Here is a 17,387-nt window from a genome sequence, read left to right as displayed (position 1 = left end):
ATGCCTTAGGCTGTGGTACAAAATGGGTGGTACCATGTCAGCTGTTTGTTATACGCACCACCTGATGTTTGATTCGAATGGCTGCAATGGAACTAAACACTGGGGGGCATATAACAGGTGGCCGATGCAATACCATGCATTTTGCGTTACCATCAAGACAAATCTCTACCCAACTGTGTTTGTATCCAATTCCTTAAACACATTATTTCTCTCATTTCTATGGTCATTTTCATTTGTGGTACTTGTGTTTAATTATTGCCGCTACCTGCACTTTTGTAGCTGCGGAAATATTCTTTTGCAAGCACACTCTGTTTAATTTGGCTTGGTTTGGACCTGGCCTGTACATCCATAAATTATACATTAGCAAACAAACAAGAGATGGATTAGAAAAAGACAAAACCACTGAAACAAGAGGAATCAGATTCAGAGAGGGCGATGGTTGGCACTTTAGGTTGTCTTGAAACGATGGGAACTATGACAGAATTTAGATTGGTAACTGACCAGTGATGGTTCTTCTGTTATGAGAGGAGTTATTTCTGCTGCCTCCTGGACATCCATCTTCATTAGCTCTTCCTGTGTCCTAAAGGAAAGCAAAATATATTATCAAATGATATGACTGTAGTATGTCTAGTCCTAGTGTCTCTATGCTGCAAAGAAATCAGGAAATTTTTATTTTGAATTATTTTTGGGTAGTGTTACGACCGACCGTTCCTGTCAAAGCCCCCCAATCAAAATATATGATTCTGATTGTGGTGGGAGAAACCCACTGATAATTCAATCCCGTCACTTCACAGATCGCCTAACATATCATTTAAAACTTTCCAAATTAAAGAAAGACCCAGCCAAATTGTACCATCTATTAACCCCCGAATGAGGCTAACCAAAACAGGTGTCTTTAAATCAACAAATTAACTCTTTAATGAGAAGAACTACATTCTTAAACACTATGAAGATATAAACAACATTTAAAATAGAAAAAAATTAGAGTCCTTGCAAATTTACAGTCCAATGTTGCTTGAAGTCCTCACAGTCATCTGATGCAGAAAAAAAAGGTTCTTCTACAGTTGAACAGTCTGTAGTCTAACTCCAGCTGCTTTCCTTCTCCAGCAAGTTTCAACAATTAACGACTTGCAAACACTTTCAATAGGATCAATCTGACTTTAGAGTTTTTGAGGGATAAAAGATTGTCACAGTCTAACTTTCCTTTCGTCAATTTAAATTACCAGAGATATCTGTTTTGGCTCGACTTTCTTTTAGAATTTTGAGAGATAATAACAAACAGACTAAATTTCTCTTCCTTCAGTTTAAATGGTTGAGAGCTCTTTTTCCAGGTGCTGTCACCACAGCTGTCTGTGTCGTCTGTGTCTGTGTTCTGTTAGAACAGACTATCTTCAATTAAAAAGCCAGTTCAAAACTGAATTGTAACAAATGTATCGCTTAATACTCACTCCCTGTGGCTGTATCTATGGTAACGAGAATGCACCCTTTGAATCGCAGTCTCCAAATAGTTGTTTCTAAGGCAACGTAAATGCACCTTCCTGTAACTCCTGAGGCTTGCTGGTTCTTAAAGTAATACTGATCCTTTGCAAGCCTTAAAGGTAAACCGCATATTCCCAGAAAAAAACTACAGGTCCATGACAGTCGTGTGCAGAACTTTTGTATATTGTCATCTAAATAATATATTAGAATTGGCCAGAGACCTGCCTTCTCTCACAGCAAGGAGAATTATTATTGGCGAGGTTACACTGTCTAAAACAAATAACTAAATCTCACTGCTGATGAAAGTTTGAAGTTGCAGCAATTGTGCTTGCTTGCATTTTTTTTACATTTCAAAAAAAATCAGAACTAAGAAAACACTTGTAAAAATACTATAATATTTATTGATCTTTTATTGTTGGCAGATATTATTCAGGTGCAGAACACATATGGTTAGGGTACTAAAGAGAAACAAGTGAATTCCTGCAATTTACCAATTAATGTTTAGAGAGAGGATCTGGATCGGCGCAGGCTTGGAGGGCCGAAGGGCCTGTTCCTGTGCTGTAATTATCTTTGTTCTTTGTTCTTAAATGTAAAATATGCCTTTTGAAGCTAACTTCAGCTATTGTGATTTCTCAAAGTTCAGATAAACCCATCTTCTATTATTGGTTGATGGGATAATTGATTCCACTAAAATGTATATCATTTAAGTGTCTGGATTTTGTTCCAAGAAAACTTTTGGTTCTGTTCACTTCAATAGAAGGATGAAGTTATTGTTAATTGCAATCACAAAGACATGTTTTGCTCAAAATTAATAGTGTATGTCATCCCTCACTTTTGAAGCATTTAACCTTTTTTAATGATTCAGTTTTTAGCCAATTTGTATTACAGTGTCGGTTGAAACATTTCAGCCTAGAAATTCGACCGCACCCAATAATGGAGCATGTGCGTGTTCACGTTGTCATAGTAATTTTGTGTTGGGACCTCATTAAAATAATTGAAGCATGCAGTCAGTGCTATTAATTTGCTGCATGCCTGTTTGTAGAGGTGGGAAATCAGACAACTCTGGGACTACTTAAAGGGAGAGAGTGTACTCTGGTTTCAGACGCCAAGGAAACGGCCCAGATTTAAGAAGATGGCTGAAAGACAGGGCATGCAAGTTCTTCAATACCACACAGGAGGAAGTGGATAGGAGGGTGATCCTGCTCCTCCCATGGGGCAGAAGTCACTCCAAGCAACAAATCTGTTGCCAGTGAGAAGAGATTGTTGAGGAGGTCAGTAGCTGAGCTCCTACGACATGGTTGCAATGTCAAACAAAGTTCAATGACCTCACCAGGATTGTCAAGGTAAGAAATACAGCTCTTTTACTCTCCGATTACACGTCCACCATCTCCAGTCTTACTATTTGCAATGCGCCCCACCCCTGTGTCCATTCATTTTCCTACAATCACTGGACCATACTTCACTCCACCTCCTTCTTATCATATTCACACACTCACCATTATTGCAACCCTCACTTCTCCACACCTCAAATCTTACACACAGTACCAACTACTCAAGCACATTCTCTAAACAGCTCACAAGGATGTCACAAAGACACTCCCTTCTTTTTTGCAGGAGAAGGCTGGGTACAGCTTGAGACAGGAGGATGTCACCGGTGGAGGCCAAGGTAGTCTGCACATCCTCTTCCCGTGGAAGAAAGTTTGCTGGCCATCTTGGGCAGGGGCACAACCATGGCCATGATGACTGGCAATCTTGGAGGAAAAGTTGCACAGGATTTCTTCACATCTTACCATCTTTTTTCCTTCTTACTTTTATCTTACCCTAAACACGCTGCATGATAAACTGCAGCTACTTTCACCAGCCATTATTTTTGTCTTTCATACTAAAAGCTAACCCATGTCTCTCTCTTTCATTACAGGTGTTGAAAATGTGAACATACTTCTGTCACTGCGTTCCTGAATATGCACTGTTACTCGATCTGACCCTAGCAATTACAAAGTCTGGCACCACACATTCTTTAAAGACTAAGCTGGCGGATGGGTCTTTATGTGGTGAATCACTGGCAATGTATGAAAGACCTGGGGCAGAGGGATGGGATGGCACAGGTGCCAGGTTGCCGGAGAATGAGATTAAATAGTAGGTCTATGGCAGAGGACCCAAATGCTGGCTTCGAGGGTACAAACTAATAAAGGCTGATAGGCACACACCAAGAAATGCTGGGCACACTGGACAGCCTGCCAGTGAGCTTTCACACAGTGGCTCACAGCATGGAGGAAACCTTCTCCAACTTGTCTCAAGGATTTGCCTAGAGCATGGAGACCATTCTGTCCAATATGGAACTTTCGGTCAGCTCCAGCAACATTGTAGTACTAACCATCACACTGGAGCCTCTGTTGACAGCTTCCATGGCAAATCAGATGGTTGTCACCTTAGCTTTGGGGTCATGTTGACTATTAGATGTAGACGGGATTGAGTTGTTTGATATATATGTTTTGTGTTATGGATCTGTTGTTAGTGTTTATATTTGCACTAAAGTAAGGGCAAGGCCCATTAGGTTGGAGTGAAGGAAGGCAACTGGATGGCGGTAGCAAGGATGGTGGTAGATACTGTGCAACGGTTGGTGCAGTGGGAATGGGGAAGGAATGGTTCCTGTGAAATACTCTTTGATTAGTTGCTCTCTCAGAGTTTTGATAGTCCGGGGCAATGGAGATCAATGCTGCTCCTGCTCTTCCTCCTCATCATTGTGCTGTACCTCTTGCTGCCCAGGGGGTGACAAGGGCTGGTTTCTCATTGTGGAAAAGTAATGAAGCATGTCACAGGTAGCAGAAGCATTGCATGAATATGCTGACTGTCTGCTGAATGATGTTTCTGTTGACAGCATTGCTCTCATTGTAAGCTACCTATGCAGTTGTGCCTGGGTTCTCAACAGCAGTCATGAATCAATTCTGATGGGAATAGCTCTTTTTGCCCAGTAGCCAGCCTGTAGTGGACAGCCTAATTGGAACAAAGGCAGTACAAAGGGCTGGCGCAGGATACATGAGTCACCAGTGCTGTCAGGAAACTGTGCACAGAGCTGCATGATGGGCTGCCTCTGGTCACAAACAAGCTAGATATTGATCCTTTAGATTTACAAAAATGCCAAAATATGTATGGGAAGCACATAAGGGAACGTCTAGGGAACCTTGCACAATGGGGAAGCTTGCAATGCGAGGGAAGTCCAGTACTTCCTTATCCCGCCTCGCTCTATCCATGGGGAAAGAGCTGTAACTATTCCTCTTGACGTAGAGAACCTCATTGACCTCCCTGATGCAACAGAGCAGAGCAATCTGGAAGATGTTGCTAATGTCATTTGTTCCAGCCTGCAAACCGCATGTCACATGTAAGTAACAGGTAGTGCCATCCCTGCCGTCCAAGAGCGAGTTCAAAGATGTACTTCATTGATGTCACAGAAGTTGAAAAATAAGCTTTATTTTCTTAAATATTTGCAGAATTGTTACCTATACTACTCTATGTGGAAATCCAAGCTATGTGTTGATCACTCTTTGAAACTGTTGCACATGAAAATCAAAATAAAATGGTTGTTTTCAAATATAAAGGCTGGCTTACTTTAATGTATTTCAAAGGACAAGATTATTACTGTTTAAAAATTGTTATATCTTAATGCCAATGAAGAAGAAAATTCTTGCTGGGGAATGAAACACTTTTCTACTTTTAATAACGGCTGCTAACCAAGTCATCATTATCAAGTACAGCCAAACAAAGATTAGATGAAAAAAAAACTTTATACTCGGTCAGAACCTCAGAAGCATCCCCTTCCCACCAAAACAACATTCTCCATTTTGATTTTGGCCTTGCTGGAAAGAGAAATCTGTTGCAATTTTTAAACAGTGTATAAGGCTTGGCAAATACAACCCCATAAAAACATCACTCCTCTAACAGAAGCAGCCTGCTGTGCTTTTCACATGTGGCTTGAATTTTCCTCTGTGCAGTTATGAGTGTCCCTGGTGCAGTGCTGATGGGAATACAGGTGGGGAGACTTATGACAGAACCTCTGCTCCTAAAATAGGCTTGAAAACTTTTCCACATCTCTACTGCACTGACACAAGTGTTAGCTGCCTGCCTAGCCACACAGAGAGGGCAAGGCTTTCCAGTCTGGATGATTTTCCTTGCTTCATGCCACTGAATTCATGATGCTCAAAGGGATTAGATAATAGGAGGCATGGGGGCCGGGGAACATGATGGCAGAAGTAAGGAATAGACCAACAACAAAAAATAAACTCTCTGCTTTCCATCCTATCATAATTGTTTAATTGTTGAACCTGGGCTCTATCAAATCCGCTTCCAAATTTTGGGTCACATTATTTAGGATGCTTCTGCCTGCTTTAACAAACGTCCTGCCCGTTTCTGGACCTGTAATGAGTACCCAGTTGCAGCACCAGAGCATGTTCCTCTCCTACTGTGGTGAGTTGCTGTGAGGGAAGTTACTGCTGGAAGCCCACCCTGTGTATGTAATTAACCCAACCAGGAAAACGGGATGGGCTCATGACAGCCAGCAGAGAGAAGTCCCACCCTGATGCACGTCAGGCAGATGGAGCAAAGTCCAGGCCCTGACCTGGTTTGCAGATGCCAATCTTAGCAGAACTTACTACAACTGTTATTCATAATTAATCCTTTCTCCATACCGCCGTGACATCAGCCTCCACAGAGGCAGCCTGTTTCTGGTGAAACTTCAAAACTTAGGCCCTCTTAGAAGCTTGTTCCAGCCTTCTCCAGCATTATTTAACCATTCAACACCAGGAGAAATACAATATTAACACTCACTTCTCCTCATGAGTTTGATCAGGTGGTTTTCCATCATGATCTGGCTGTGGCTGTGGCTGCAGTTGCGCCTCCATGCTTTGCCTGATGGCCTTTTGTCGTTTTTGAATCTCCAATAACTCCAACTAGAAGACAGCAACAATGTAGGTATACATCAAATTAAATATCTTAGGAAAGACAGACTCACATTTATATAGCACCTTTCACAACCACCGGATATCCCAAAGCAGGTTACAGCCAATAAAGTACCATCTGAAGTGTAGTCACTGGTTTAATGTAAGAAACGCGGCAGCCAATCTGTGCACAGCAAACCCCTGCAACAGCAATGTGATAATTACCAGATAATTTGTTTCTATGATGTTGATTTAGTGGTAAATATTGGCCAAAACATCAAACGTCCACCTGAGAGGGCAGACGGGCCTTGGTTTAACATCTCATCCGACAGACAACACTTCCAACAGTGCAGCACTCCCTCAGTACTGCACTGGATGTCAGCCTAGATTGTTGCACTCAAGTCCCGGATGTGAACTCACAACCTTTGACTCAGAGGTGAGAATGCTACCAACTAAGCCACTAGAAGGTAACAACTGATGATAAAGGAAATAACCAAAAGTATATCAAGAATTAATATCAGCTTAAGGCAACAGAGAAAATTACACCACTGCACAATTGTTTCTGCTAAATGAATGGTATAAGATGGTTATTTCGACAGTAACAACTAACTACAGTATATATATATAGTATATATATTTTTTTAATTGGGTAATTTATTCTCTTCGACATCAGCTTGGTACAATTGGTTCAAGCCTCATTCCAGGACTTGAGCAGATAATTGAGGCTGACACTAAAAGTGCTAAATTAAGGCCCATGTTGATTACTCAATTGGAAATAGAAGATCCCATGGCATTATTTGAGGAAGAGGAGGAAGTTCTTTGTGTGTCCTCCCTTAAACAATAGAGTTAAAAAAAATGATTCAGCTGTTATTCCTTATGTATTGTTGGACCTGGCTGTCTGCAACAATCACCTATATAACAGCAGTAATTACATTCCAAATAATATGTTGCTTGTCCTTCGAGGCGAAGACAACCATGTCCATCATCTGGGGTGTTTGAGGTTCCGGTGGGCACTTTGGTGACTGCTAAGGCCAATCTGCGCCCAGAAGGCTCTGCTGCAAAGAGGGCAAATGATCGAGTTTTGGACAAGCTGCTGGCTCAGGATTTCTTCTCCTTGCTTTTTCTCTCTGCCTCTGATATACGCTTGCTATTGGGGAGTAAGGGATGTAAGGGACGGGTAGTTCCTCCCACAGGCGGGATCGCCACACTCCTTGGAGCGGCTCGTCCTGTATTGGTCCTCACCTTCACCCAGCGCTCTCCAGGGGCTCCAGGCAGCTGTTAGCATGCAACAGCGGTCACGCCCCAGTAAACCCCTTCGATGGGTGGGCCAAACTAGGCGAGGGTAGTCATTGGGTCTCCTACCCTCGGCGAATTAGGGTTTGTCTACCCTGTCATGTGAAGACTGACTCTGGCGAATTGGATGGATGAGACCAATCTAAGGTCCAATGGTCTTGAAGACAGTTCAGCACCGTGTTGTGGAATGCGCAGATCTCGACAAGAAACAGAAGACATCCTGGCCACCCACTGCATCTGGATCTATGTCCAGCCGTCTCGACTCGTCTTGCCACTTGACCAAGATAGGTCAGGGCGAGAGAGTGAGGCTGATGATGCACAACTCTCCCTCACTAAAATCCAATTCACACACAAGTCATGTTCATCATCTTTCTTTACTTCAAAAGGCAATTAACTGGGTGGGAATCACTTTGAGATGCCTTGAGGGTCTGTTAAGAGGTTGTGATTGTGAAAGTTCTTTCTTATTGTTCTTTCATGGGTTTCTGTATCATAAACCATTTCTCAGCCAAGATCACATATAAGGAACTGGATCTGTCCCAGTACCATTCTACAACCAGCTGTTAGGAGGTGATGAAAAAATAGGTCAGACTAACTTGCCTGAAAATGCTCCCTGAATAGTCTCTCAACAGCTAAAATAATCAGACTCAGTGGCAATTGTGTCTCATGATCAAAGTATCACAGAATTGTTACAGCGCAGAAGGTAGCCATTCGGCCCATTGAGTCTGCACCTGCTCTCCTAATGAGCGATTCACCTAACACCATTCCCCCGCCTTCTCCCAGTAACGCTGCATATTCTTCCTTTTCAGATAACAGTCTTGTGAATGCCTCGACTGAACTTGCCTCCACCACACACTCAGGCAGTGCATTTCAGATCCTAACCACTTGCTGTGTGAAAATGTTTTTCCTCATGTCGCTTTTGTTTCTTTTGTCAATCAATCACTTTAAATCTGTACCCTCTCATTCTCAATTCTTCCATGAGTGGGAACAGTTTCTCCCTATCTGTCCAGACCCCTCATGATATTGAATACCTCTACCAAATCTCCTCTCAGCCTTTTCTTCAAGGAAAACAGTTCCAACCTCTCCAACCTATCTTCATAACTGTAGTTCCTCATCCCTGGAACCATTCTCATGAATCTCTTCTGCACTGTCTCCAATGCCTTCACATCTTTCCTACAGTGCAGCGCCCAGAACTGGACACAGTATTCCAACTGAGGCCGAACTAGTGTCTTATACAAGTTCAACATAACCTCCTTGCTCTTGTACTCTATGCCCCTATTAATAAAACCTAGGATATTGTATGCTTTATTAACTGCTCTCTCAGTGTTAACTAAATGGCATGTCAAGAGATTAGAAAAGCGGTGCTGAACTAAGAGTTATAAAACAACTGTCAAGCATGAAACACAATTTTGATGGCCTTCAGCAAGTTAAACTTAATTATCTTCCACGTGGCTATATTCTAAAAGTGGATGAATAATAAGACACTGAAGTGACGCATAAAGTTTGAATAATTAACAAATGAATATTTAAAAAGATGGTGGCTCTGTAACCTATTAGAATATTTGTATCACGCTTGTTCCACTTGTTGGGTTGTGTACTACTAGCCTACGTTCACACTATTAAATATTTATTTTTGTAGCCTGTAGCTCAATAATAAAAATAAACAAGGTTATTTGTTTAAAAAAAGGTCAGGTCCATTATCAATTTTTTCCTCATGGGGAAGGAGAAAATATTAGTGGGCTGATCATCTGGAGACAGGCTCACAACAAAACAAACTAACACCAGCTACCTTATGTATTAAAAATACATTTTAAAAAAATCCTGATGCCCAGATAATATTTTAAACAACATGGCAAGACGGCAAGCACAGAACTAAGCCACACATCCAACCACTGAATAACAAAGCACAAACAACTTCACCTTCACTCTTGTAGTTTATGACATCCTTTGAACTGTTGACGGTTTTCCAGTGTCTTATAAAATATAGGTAATTTGTTTACATGGCGGTGAGGCTGACAGTTTGGACACCAAGATTTCAAAAGAAAAATAAGTTAAGTTAGTGATTAATTGATGCCAACTGGGGTTTTAAAAGTTTGGGTCTTAGGTTTTGTGAACAGAGGTAATTTGAAAAAAAAAAAGCACATTTTTTTTTGCATTGTAATCCAAAGAAAGGATCACAGAGCTTTCAAAGTATTTTGTCCAGTGGAAGATGTTACTTTCAAAAGCAGTACTTGTGCATTAAAATGAGCTTCTAATGAATTGTATAGTTCAGTATTAACATACATTTAGCCTGACCAAGTTAGATGCGTGTTTCTTGGGTTAAATTGGATGCTTCTCTTTGTTTTTACTTACAGTGGTGAGTCTCTCCAGCGCAGAAAACCTCTCGTCCCAGGTGGCTGTTGATTTTTCAAATGCCTCATGTTTCTTGATCAGTTTTTCAACCTCATCCACATTGTTTCCCAGATCTCGGCTATTAAGGTAGGACTCCTGAGTAATCAGCCACACTTCAGCAACTGAAGCATCCCTTGCAAACTGACACACTTCTAGTACTAGGATCAACAGAAAAACACAATAATACAAAGTTTTAAATAGTTAATATGAACAAAAAAAACATGCCTGTTTATTTTGTAATATTTAGGTTATTGGAGATGTTTAGTCATTGCTCATACAGTGAACTGATTTCCAGAATAATTTTCACAGCCTTAAATCACCACAAGTATTTAATTCATTCTGAAAAGTGCTCTGTGAGCTGGTGACATATTGTGATGAAAACAAGGTTCTGCCTCAACCAAAGAGGTGAAAAATAAATCCATTTCACAAACAGTTACTTGCTTTACTTCAATTCCATTATTTGTAAGGTGTATTTGAAAGTATTTGTTCAAAGGAATTAACTAATTTAAATGAAACCATGTTCCCCTCTACCCTGCATCTCAGGCATATTCAAAGATTAAATTACCTTGTCTGTCATCACATAATTTGCTGCCTTATATGCAGAACGCATACTGGGAAAAGGTTAAGGTTGACTTTAAGCCTACGCCATCTATGCAGTCAAAGAGGGTCCCACATTTCAGGGGGCCACTGTCCCTAGTTATCTCACCCATTTTTCCCTCTCAGTCATTCACTTTAGCCTGGTGTCTTCCTCTTGCCTATACAATCTTTCTCGCACCATATCACATGTGATTAACATGTGCTACGGTTTGCACAGCACTATATAAATTTGCCCAGTTGCCCAGCATGTCCCATCGGAAATAGCTCCTCCAATGGGAAGCTTCCAAATTCATCTCGACTGAAAATTGGTCCAAATGCCAAGGGTTTTTGATGAGATGAGAATGCTTTCATCCACAACAGCTGAAAGGAACCAATAAAACACTCATGATCTGCGTATTACAGTATGAGCTTTAACTGGAGCTGAAGTCGGTGGAACCTGTACAAATATGAAGTTCAATTAACAATGCTTTAGTACAAAGATAATGGAGTACTTTTGAAGTGTAGTCACTGTTGTAATGCATGTAAACACCACGGGGTATTCCCATAAACAGCAATGAGTTAATGACCAGATAATGTTTTAGTGATGTTGGTTGTGGGATAAATATTAAGCAGGGCACTTGGGAGAACTCAGCTACTGTTCTTCAAAATAGTGCCATAGGATCTACTACGTCCACCTGAGAAGGCAGACGAGGGCTTGGTTGAATGTCTTATCTGAAAGACAGCGCATCTGACAGTGCAACACTCTCTTGGTACTGCACTGGAGGGTCTAGAAAGGATAAATGCGTGAATAATACTTTACTTACAAAGACGTAACCAGTACCAGCGCTCCTCCCATTTCTCCATCATCAATTTTCGCTTCTCTGTGAGTTGTACCAGCTTTTCTTTAATCTAAAAAGGTGAGAATTTGTCATCAGTGGCACTTTCTGGCATTTTCAATTTAACACAGTGAATTTTGAAGGTGATATCATGGGATTTATACTAGAAATAGGATGATATTTACACGATAGTGCATTACAAATTCCATGCCCAGTAAAGACAAATCATATTCCTACTTTTAAGATACAAACTTTATTCAATGTGGACTCTTTGAAATTGACTGGACAATGTGCTGAAAAGATGGCTGCTGAAGATCAGATGACCTGACCTGTGCATTCAAACTGCCTCATTGTCTCGAAAGGACAAAAGGATACGTTCTAGACTAAGAGGTATCGAGATATCGACTATACTCATCTCACAACCATCAACAGACATTCTTGAATCGAATAGTTTTCTTCTGAGACAAAGAAGATGCGAAGTAGCCACATCTTAACAGAATGATACTCATCTAGACATCAATAGATAACCATGGATTCCACATCCTGGTCCATTGTGTGGTCACACCAGGGGAGAAGGCCATTTATCAACTAACAGAAATGTTAAGGTGATGAATTTTTACCTTAAAAGGGCAGAGAGAGGGGGGATATCACAGAAGACAGTCCAACCAGGGGCTGTGGAAAGATCTGGCCTAAATAAGAAGCCCTGCTGCTAATTATACACTCAACTTGGTGCAACGGAGAACTGAAAGTGACCACCACCTCCAGTCTGAAATCTTAACCACCAGAAATCTGCAACACCTCAACAAGTTCAAGACTACAAACACCCAGGCCAGTAACTTTAAAAGAGATTGTCCTACTTAGAATATTCAACAGGTTTGCCATAAACCACGAACACCCATCACACCTTGAATTCTTACCATTTACCTTCTATTTATCTTCTCTTGAGAGTGCATGTGAGAGTGAATGCATACTTGAATGGTGTGAACATTTCGGGGAATGAATATTGTTCAATAAATAGTTAATCTTCTGTTTTTAAACCTACAAGAAAACCTGTCTTTTGTTTTTTTTTTACCCTAAAACACACTCAGGGGCTAACTCATCATTTTAAACAAAACACGATTACGGTCAGTTGGGAGATGAACACCCCTTATCACTTTTCCGTACACAAGACAGTAATATATCAAGCTGTTCTGACTAACGCGATTATGATGTGTGTTTGGGAAGTTTGAATAGTTCAGTGCATGTTACAGTTGAAAAGCACACAATCACCTGTTCAGTTTATACAATATACACAGAAAAGTAATGTCAGTATTTCTTTTAAACAAACTAGATGTGAAAGCTGCTGCTGAACCTCACCAGAGGCATAATCACAAAATAATAAATTATTCAAAAAGGGGTGATAAATAGAATAATTTGGCAGGTAAGGTATTGAAATAAGACATTGGGGCATTCACAATGCAACTGGATCCTAGTTTGGAAGAGTTGGGTAGTCGATAGGTCAGCTTCGATGGGCTGATGGTATTTTCTCATTTTTGTCTATTCTTGCGTATTATCTTATAATCACAACAACAACTTGCATTTATATAGTGCCTTTAACAATAAAACATTGCAAGGCATTTCAGAGGAATGCAATCAAACAACATTTGGTACCGAGCCACATAAAGAGATTATTAGGACAGGTGACCAACCTACGTAGCATGCTATAACTTGTGTGTTATCCAAAATAAAGTCCACTGCAGATCATGTGTTGGCCTATGTATAGAACACTATAACCTCCATGTTAACTTCTGTATGGTACTGCAGCCTACATATTAACCTACACATAGCACAAGCCAGCCCATGTTTTATAGATATAGCATACTGCAGCCTACAGAATCACCATATCTTATATAGATTACACTCTCAGTTTTTTCAGTGTGCACCAGGAGTGAGATACTGTACTAACCGCCAGTGCACACTGAAAAATCAAAGGCATCTCAGGAGATTTGCTCCGTGATTCTCCGATTTACATGGAAGGTGGATGAGGTGTAGACTAGGAAAATTTACCACAACGCGATAAATTACAGATAGCATATTTCAGGTTCTGTTATCCTATCTGCAACTTATTTTTCTATTTAGCCATGAACAAACATCTATTATTATTGGATATAAACTTTTCCACAGAACAATTTAAGTAAATAATAATGATTTGAGCATTCCCACTGAGTTTTGCGATGTAAACAGCTACAGGCAAACCATTTCATTCAACTTCAAAAGGCTCCATGCTAGAAGCCGAACCACTGTGCACCGAAACAAAAGAAGCATGTTTATAAACCATGGCAACGTCCTGCCCTTCCTCACCTCCTCAGAAGCATGATGTTTGCGGGCTAACATTGTCTTGCCCAGGTCGATGCAGGAAGTGAAATTTCTGTTCCTAGGCTCAATCTCTGCTCTGATTCCCTGGTGATACTTCATTAGAAGTTCCACAGAAGAAACATCCCTGTCATCAAACATAACAATTGAACATGATGTTTAATTTTGTACGAAAGGAGGTGGTCCTTGGTATATAATTGACTCAATGGTATGAATCATTGGTTTCACTGTACATTAGACAAAACATTTTTTTTTTAAACCAAATGAAATGGTATGTTTATATATTGATTATTATTTGCCATCAATTGGGTCATAAAGCTTGAAGTGAATCTCAATTGTTAAATCATCAGCACACATCCTCGGGTCCTATCGAGCAAGAAGGCCACTGGAATGTTAGCATGATAGTTTAAAAAGTGGCCTCAAAAACTTAGCAGTAAATAATCATGTGAAGGTGTATATTCTGTTCGCTACAGTTCTCTTGTAGCTGGCACAGGGAGAAGATCATATCCACTGTAGATCTGCCGTCACAGAAACCGCACTGTGCTTCCGGGTACACTCAGTCTGCAAGTAAATGGAGTCTTTTAAGTATGACCCGAGCAAAGGCCTTCCCCGTGCCGCTAAGGAGCAAGATGCCCCTGTAGTTGTTGCAGTCTCCACTCTCGCCTTTGTTTTTGTATAGTGATCTACTGTGGATATGATCTCCATACGCCAGCTGCAAGAGAAGTGTAGGGACCAGAATATACCCATTCACCTTACTTTCATTGATCTCACTATGACATTCGGCACCATCAACAGAGCAGGGCTCCATCGGATTTTGGGAAAAACTGGCTGTCCACCTAAACTCCTCAGTCTCAACCACTTCTTCCATGACAATGTGCACTGCACTGTACAGTTTGATGGCTCCATTTCTGACAGTTTCAGAATAAAGATTGGAGTGAAACAGGGGCCGGAATTTTACAGCCCTCCACACGAGTGGGCTGGTGGCGGGGGAAAGGGCTGTAAAATTGGATGGGAGGCGGGGGGTGCCTTTCTCGAAGCCTTCCCGCCCCTGCTGCAATTTTTACACAGGGTGGCAGTGGCAAGAAACGGCCCACCTGCCCCAGGCCAATCAAGGCCCTTAAGTGGCCAATTAACTGCCACTCAAGGGCCTCCTCCCATCGCTGCTGGTATTTTACCAGCGCCAGCCAGGCGGCAAAGGCCCCCAGAACACTGCCAGCGCCTTATTATGGGCTTGGGGGGGGGCGGTGCCCTCTTGATCAGGCACTCTATGCCTCTCGGAGGGCCCCCCATCACAGCCCAACTGCCCTTCACTGGACAACACCCCTCCTCCCACCCCCAACCCACCCATCTTGCCTTACCGGGGCCCAGCCGATTGTCCCCGGTGAGAGCCCAAAAATGTACCTTGGTTCCAGGGCCATCATCCCTCTTGTTTCTGTCAGGTGGGTGTAGTCCCAACAGTGATCACCGCTCCCGGTGGTACTGCTGGGATTAAGAGCTGCCAGCCCACTGTTTGGCCCACAGCTCCATCAGTCAGGACTTCCTGCCTCAAGGAGGTGGAAGTCCCGCCCAAGACCAATTAAGGGCCGGGGAGTGAAAAATCCTGGCGTGGCTTCCCAGGCCCAGTGGAGGCAGGCTCACCCCGACTTTGTGACCAGTGGGCTGGTCCTCCCGCCCAACGTAAAATTTCAGCCGGGCTTGTGTCCCAGCTTCCCACATCTTCTTCTCCATGCTCCTGATCACCGCCTTCCCTGCAGATATGGACAGAGTTTACTTGCACGATAGGTCAGACAGCAAGCTCTACAATCTATCAAGGCTGAAAGCAATGACAGAAACACAGTGTCCTGAACAGAGAACTCCTCTACGCTGATGATGCTGCATTAGTCGCTCACACAGAAACTCAGCTACAAAAACTCATGGACTGTCTCTCCCATGCTTGTAACTTGTTCTCTTTGGCTATAAGCATCATGAAAACTGTGGTCATGGGACAAGGTGTTGCATCTCTGCCCCGATCACAGTAAGTGAAACCCCACTGGAAGTGGTTAGAAAATTCTGCTTCAATGGGTCCATGGTGACAGACAATCTGCCTCTTGATGCAAAGCACAATACATGCAAAGGGAAAGCAGCTAATATTGGGGTGTCCAACCTTTTCACATGGAGGCCACACTAAAATTTTTGTCACATAGTGGGCTGGTGAGACAATTTCAGAAAGATAAAGCCATTAAAAATGTATCTATTAATCAAAACAACAACAAATGTACATTTTTGTGAATAAGTTTTAAATGAGAAGACTAATTTACTGACTTACTTTCTATTACTTTTTATTTGACACTGATTTAATGAGATACCTGGCAATTTTTCCTTGCACAAGTAGTCAATGTTTACCTGTACACTTCTTGTGATGCGGCGTATTCCAGATAGATGTCCAGCTGCCAGGAGTGATCTTGATCTCCTCTCTGTCTCTCTCTCTCTGTTTCTGTGTCCCTCCCCTTGTGTTCCCCGCACTCTGTACTGTTCCCCACCATGTCATCCTCACTCTGTGCCCTCCCTCTGACCCCCCTCTTTCTCTCTCTGCTCCCCCTCTCCCTCTTTCTCTGTTCACCCCCTCTCATTCTCCCTCTCTGTCTCACTTTCTCTCTTTCTCTGCCTCCTTTCTCTCCCTCTCTCTCTGTGCCCCCTGTCTCTCTCTGATTCTGTCCCCCTCCCCTCTCTCTCGCTCACAACTTTGGACAGATGTGAGGTTTTCCATCGGGTTCCGACTGTTTAAAGTTTTCCAGTTTGGGGTGAGAGCAGGTAACGGCACCAATACAGTCATCAATGTAATGGAAAAATAGTTGGGGAGTGGGCCTGAGGACTGGAACAAGTAATGTTCAACATACCCCACAAAAAGACAGGCATAACTAGGACCCATTCGGGTACCCATAGCAACACCTTTTATTTGAAGGAAGTGAGTGACTCTGCTCCCATGCCCACATTTCAGTCCTTGGCCTGCTGCAGTGTTCCAGTGAATATCAATGTAAGCTCAAGGAGCAGCACCTGATCTTTCGATTAGACACTCTACAGCCTTGCGGACTGAACCTTCACAGCATGACTGGTCTTTTGTTATATTTTTCTTTTATTATTTTATTTTTTAACCATGTGCCTGTTTTTCATGTAGACAGAGCTGCTCCTTATTCTGCCATTTATTTATTTAGAGATACAGCACTGAAACAGGGCTTTCGGCCCACCGAGTCTGTGCCGACCAACAACCACCCATTTATACTAATCCTACATTAACCCCATATTCTCTACCACATCCCCACCATTCTCCTACCACTTACCTACACTAGGGGCAATTTACAATGGCCAATTTACCTATCAACCTGCAAGTCTTTGGCTGTGGGAGGAAACCGGAGCACCCGGCGGAAACCCACGCAGACACAGGGAGAACTTGCAAACTCCACACAGGCAGTACCCAGAACTGAACCCGGGTCGCTGGAGCTGTGAGGCTGCGGTGCTAACCACTGTTAACACTTGTTCTGGACTAATGCCTTGT

The 17,387-nt window shown here is 42.2% G+C and overlaps 1 protein-coding gene across 6 annotated transcripts in view; it reads right to left on the bottom strand.

Annotated features, from left to right (window-relative positions):
• The window catches only part of LOC137373907 (spectrin beta chain, non-erythrocytic 1-like), a 362,769-nt gene that overhangs the window by 68,190 nt on the left and 277,192 nt on the right, over positions 1–17,387 (bottom strand). For all 6 annotated transcript variants that reach the window (XM_068039482.1, XM_068039486.1, XM_068039483.1 and 3 more), the window contains 5 exons: positions 13,844–13,982; positions 11,492–11,576; positions 10,053–10,249; positions 6,301–6,422; positions 502–580 (listed from right to left, as the gene is read on the bottom strand). In XM_068039482.1, coding sequence (XP_067895583.1) covers positions 502–580; positions 6,301–6,422; positions 10,053–10,249; positions 11,492–11,576; positions 13,844–13,982 — 622 coding nt within the window. The remainder of the gene's footprint in view (positions 1–501; positions 581–6,300; positions 6,423–10,052; positions 10,250–11,491; positions 11,577–13,843; positions 13,983–17,387) is intronic.

This window comes from Heterodontus francisci, chromosome 9 (assembly GCF_036365525.1).
Source record: "Heterodontus francisci isolate sHetFra1 chromosome 9, sHetFra1.hap1, whole genome shotgun sequence".
Taxonomy (NCBI): Eukaryota; Metazoa; Chordata; class Chondrichthyes; order Heterodontiformes; family Heterodontidae; genus Heterodontus; species Heterodontus francisci.
This window is presented reverse-complemented; position numbering and strand designations above follow the sequence as displayed.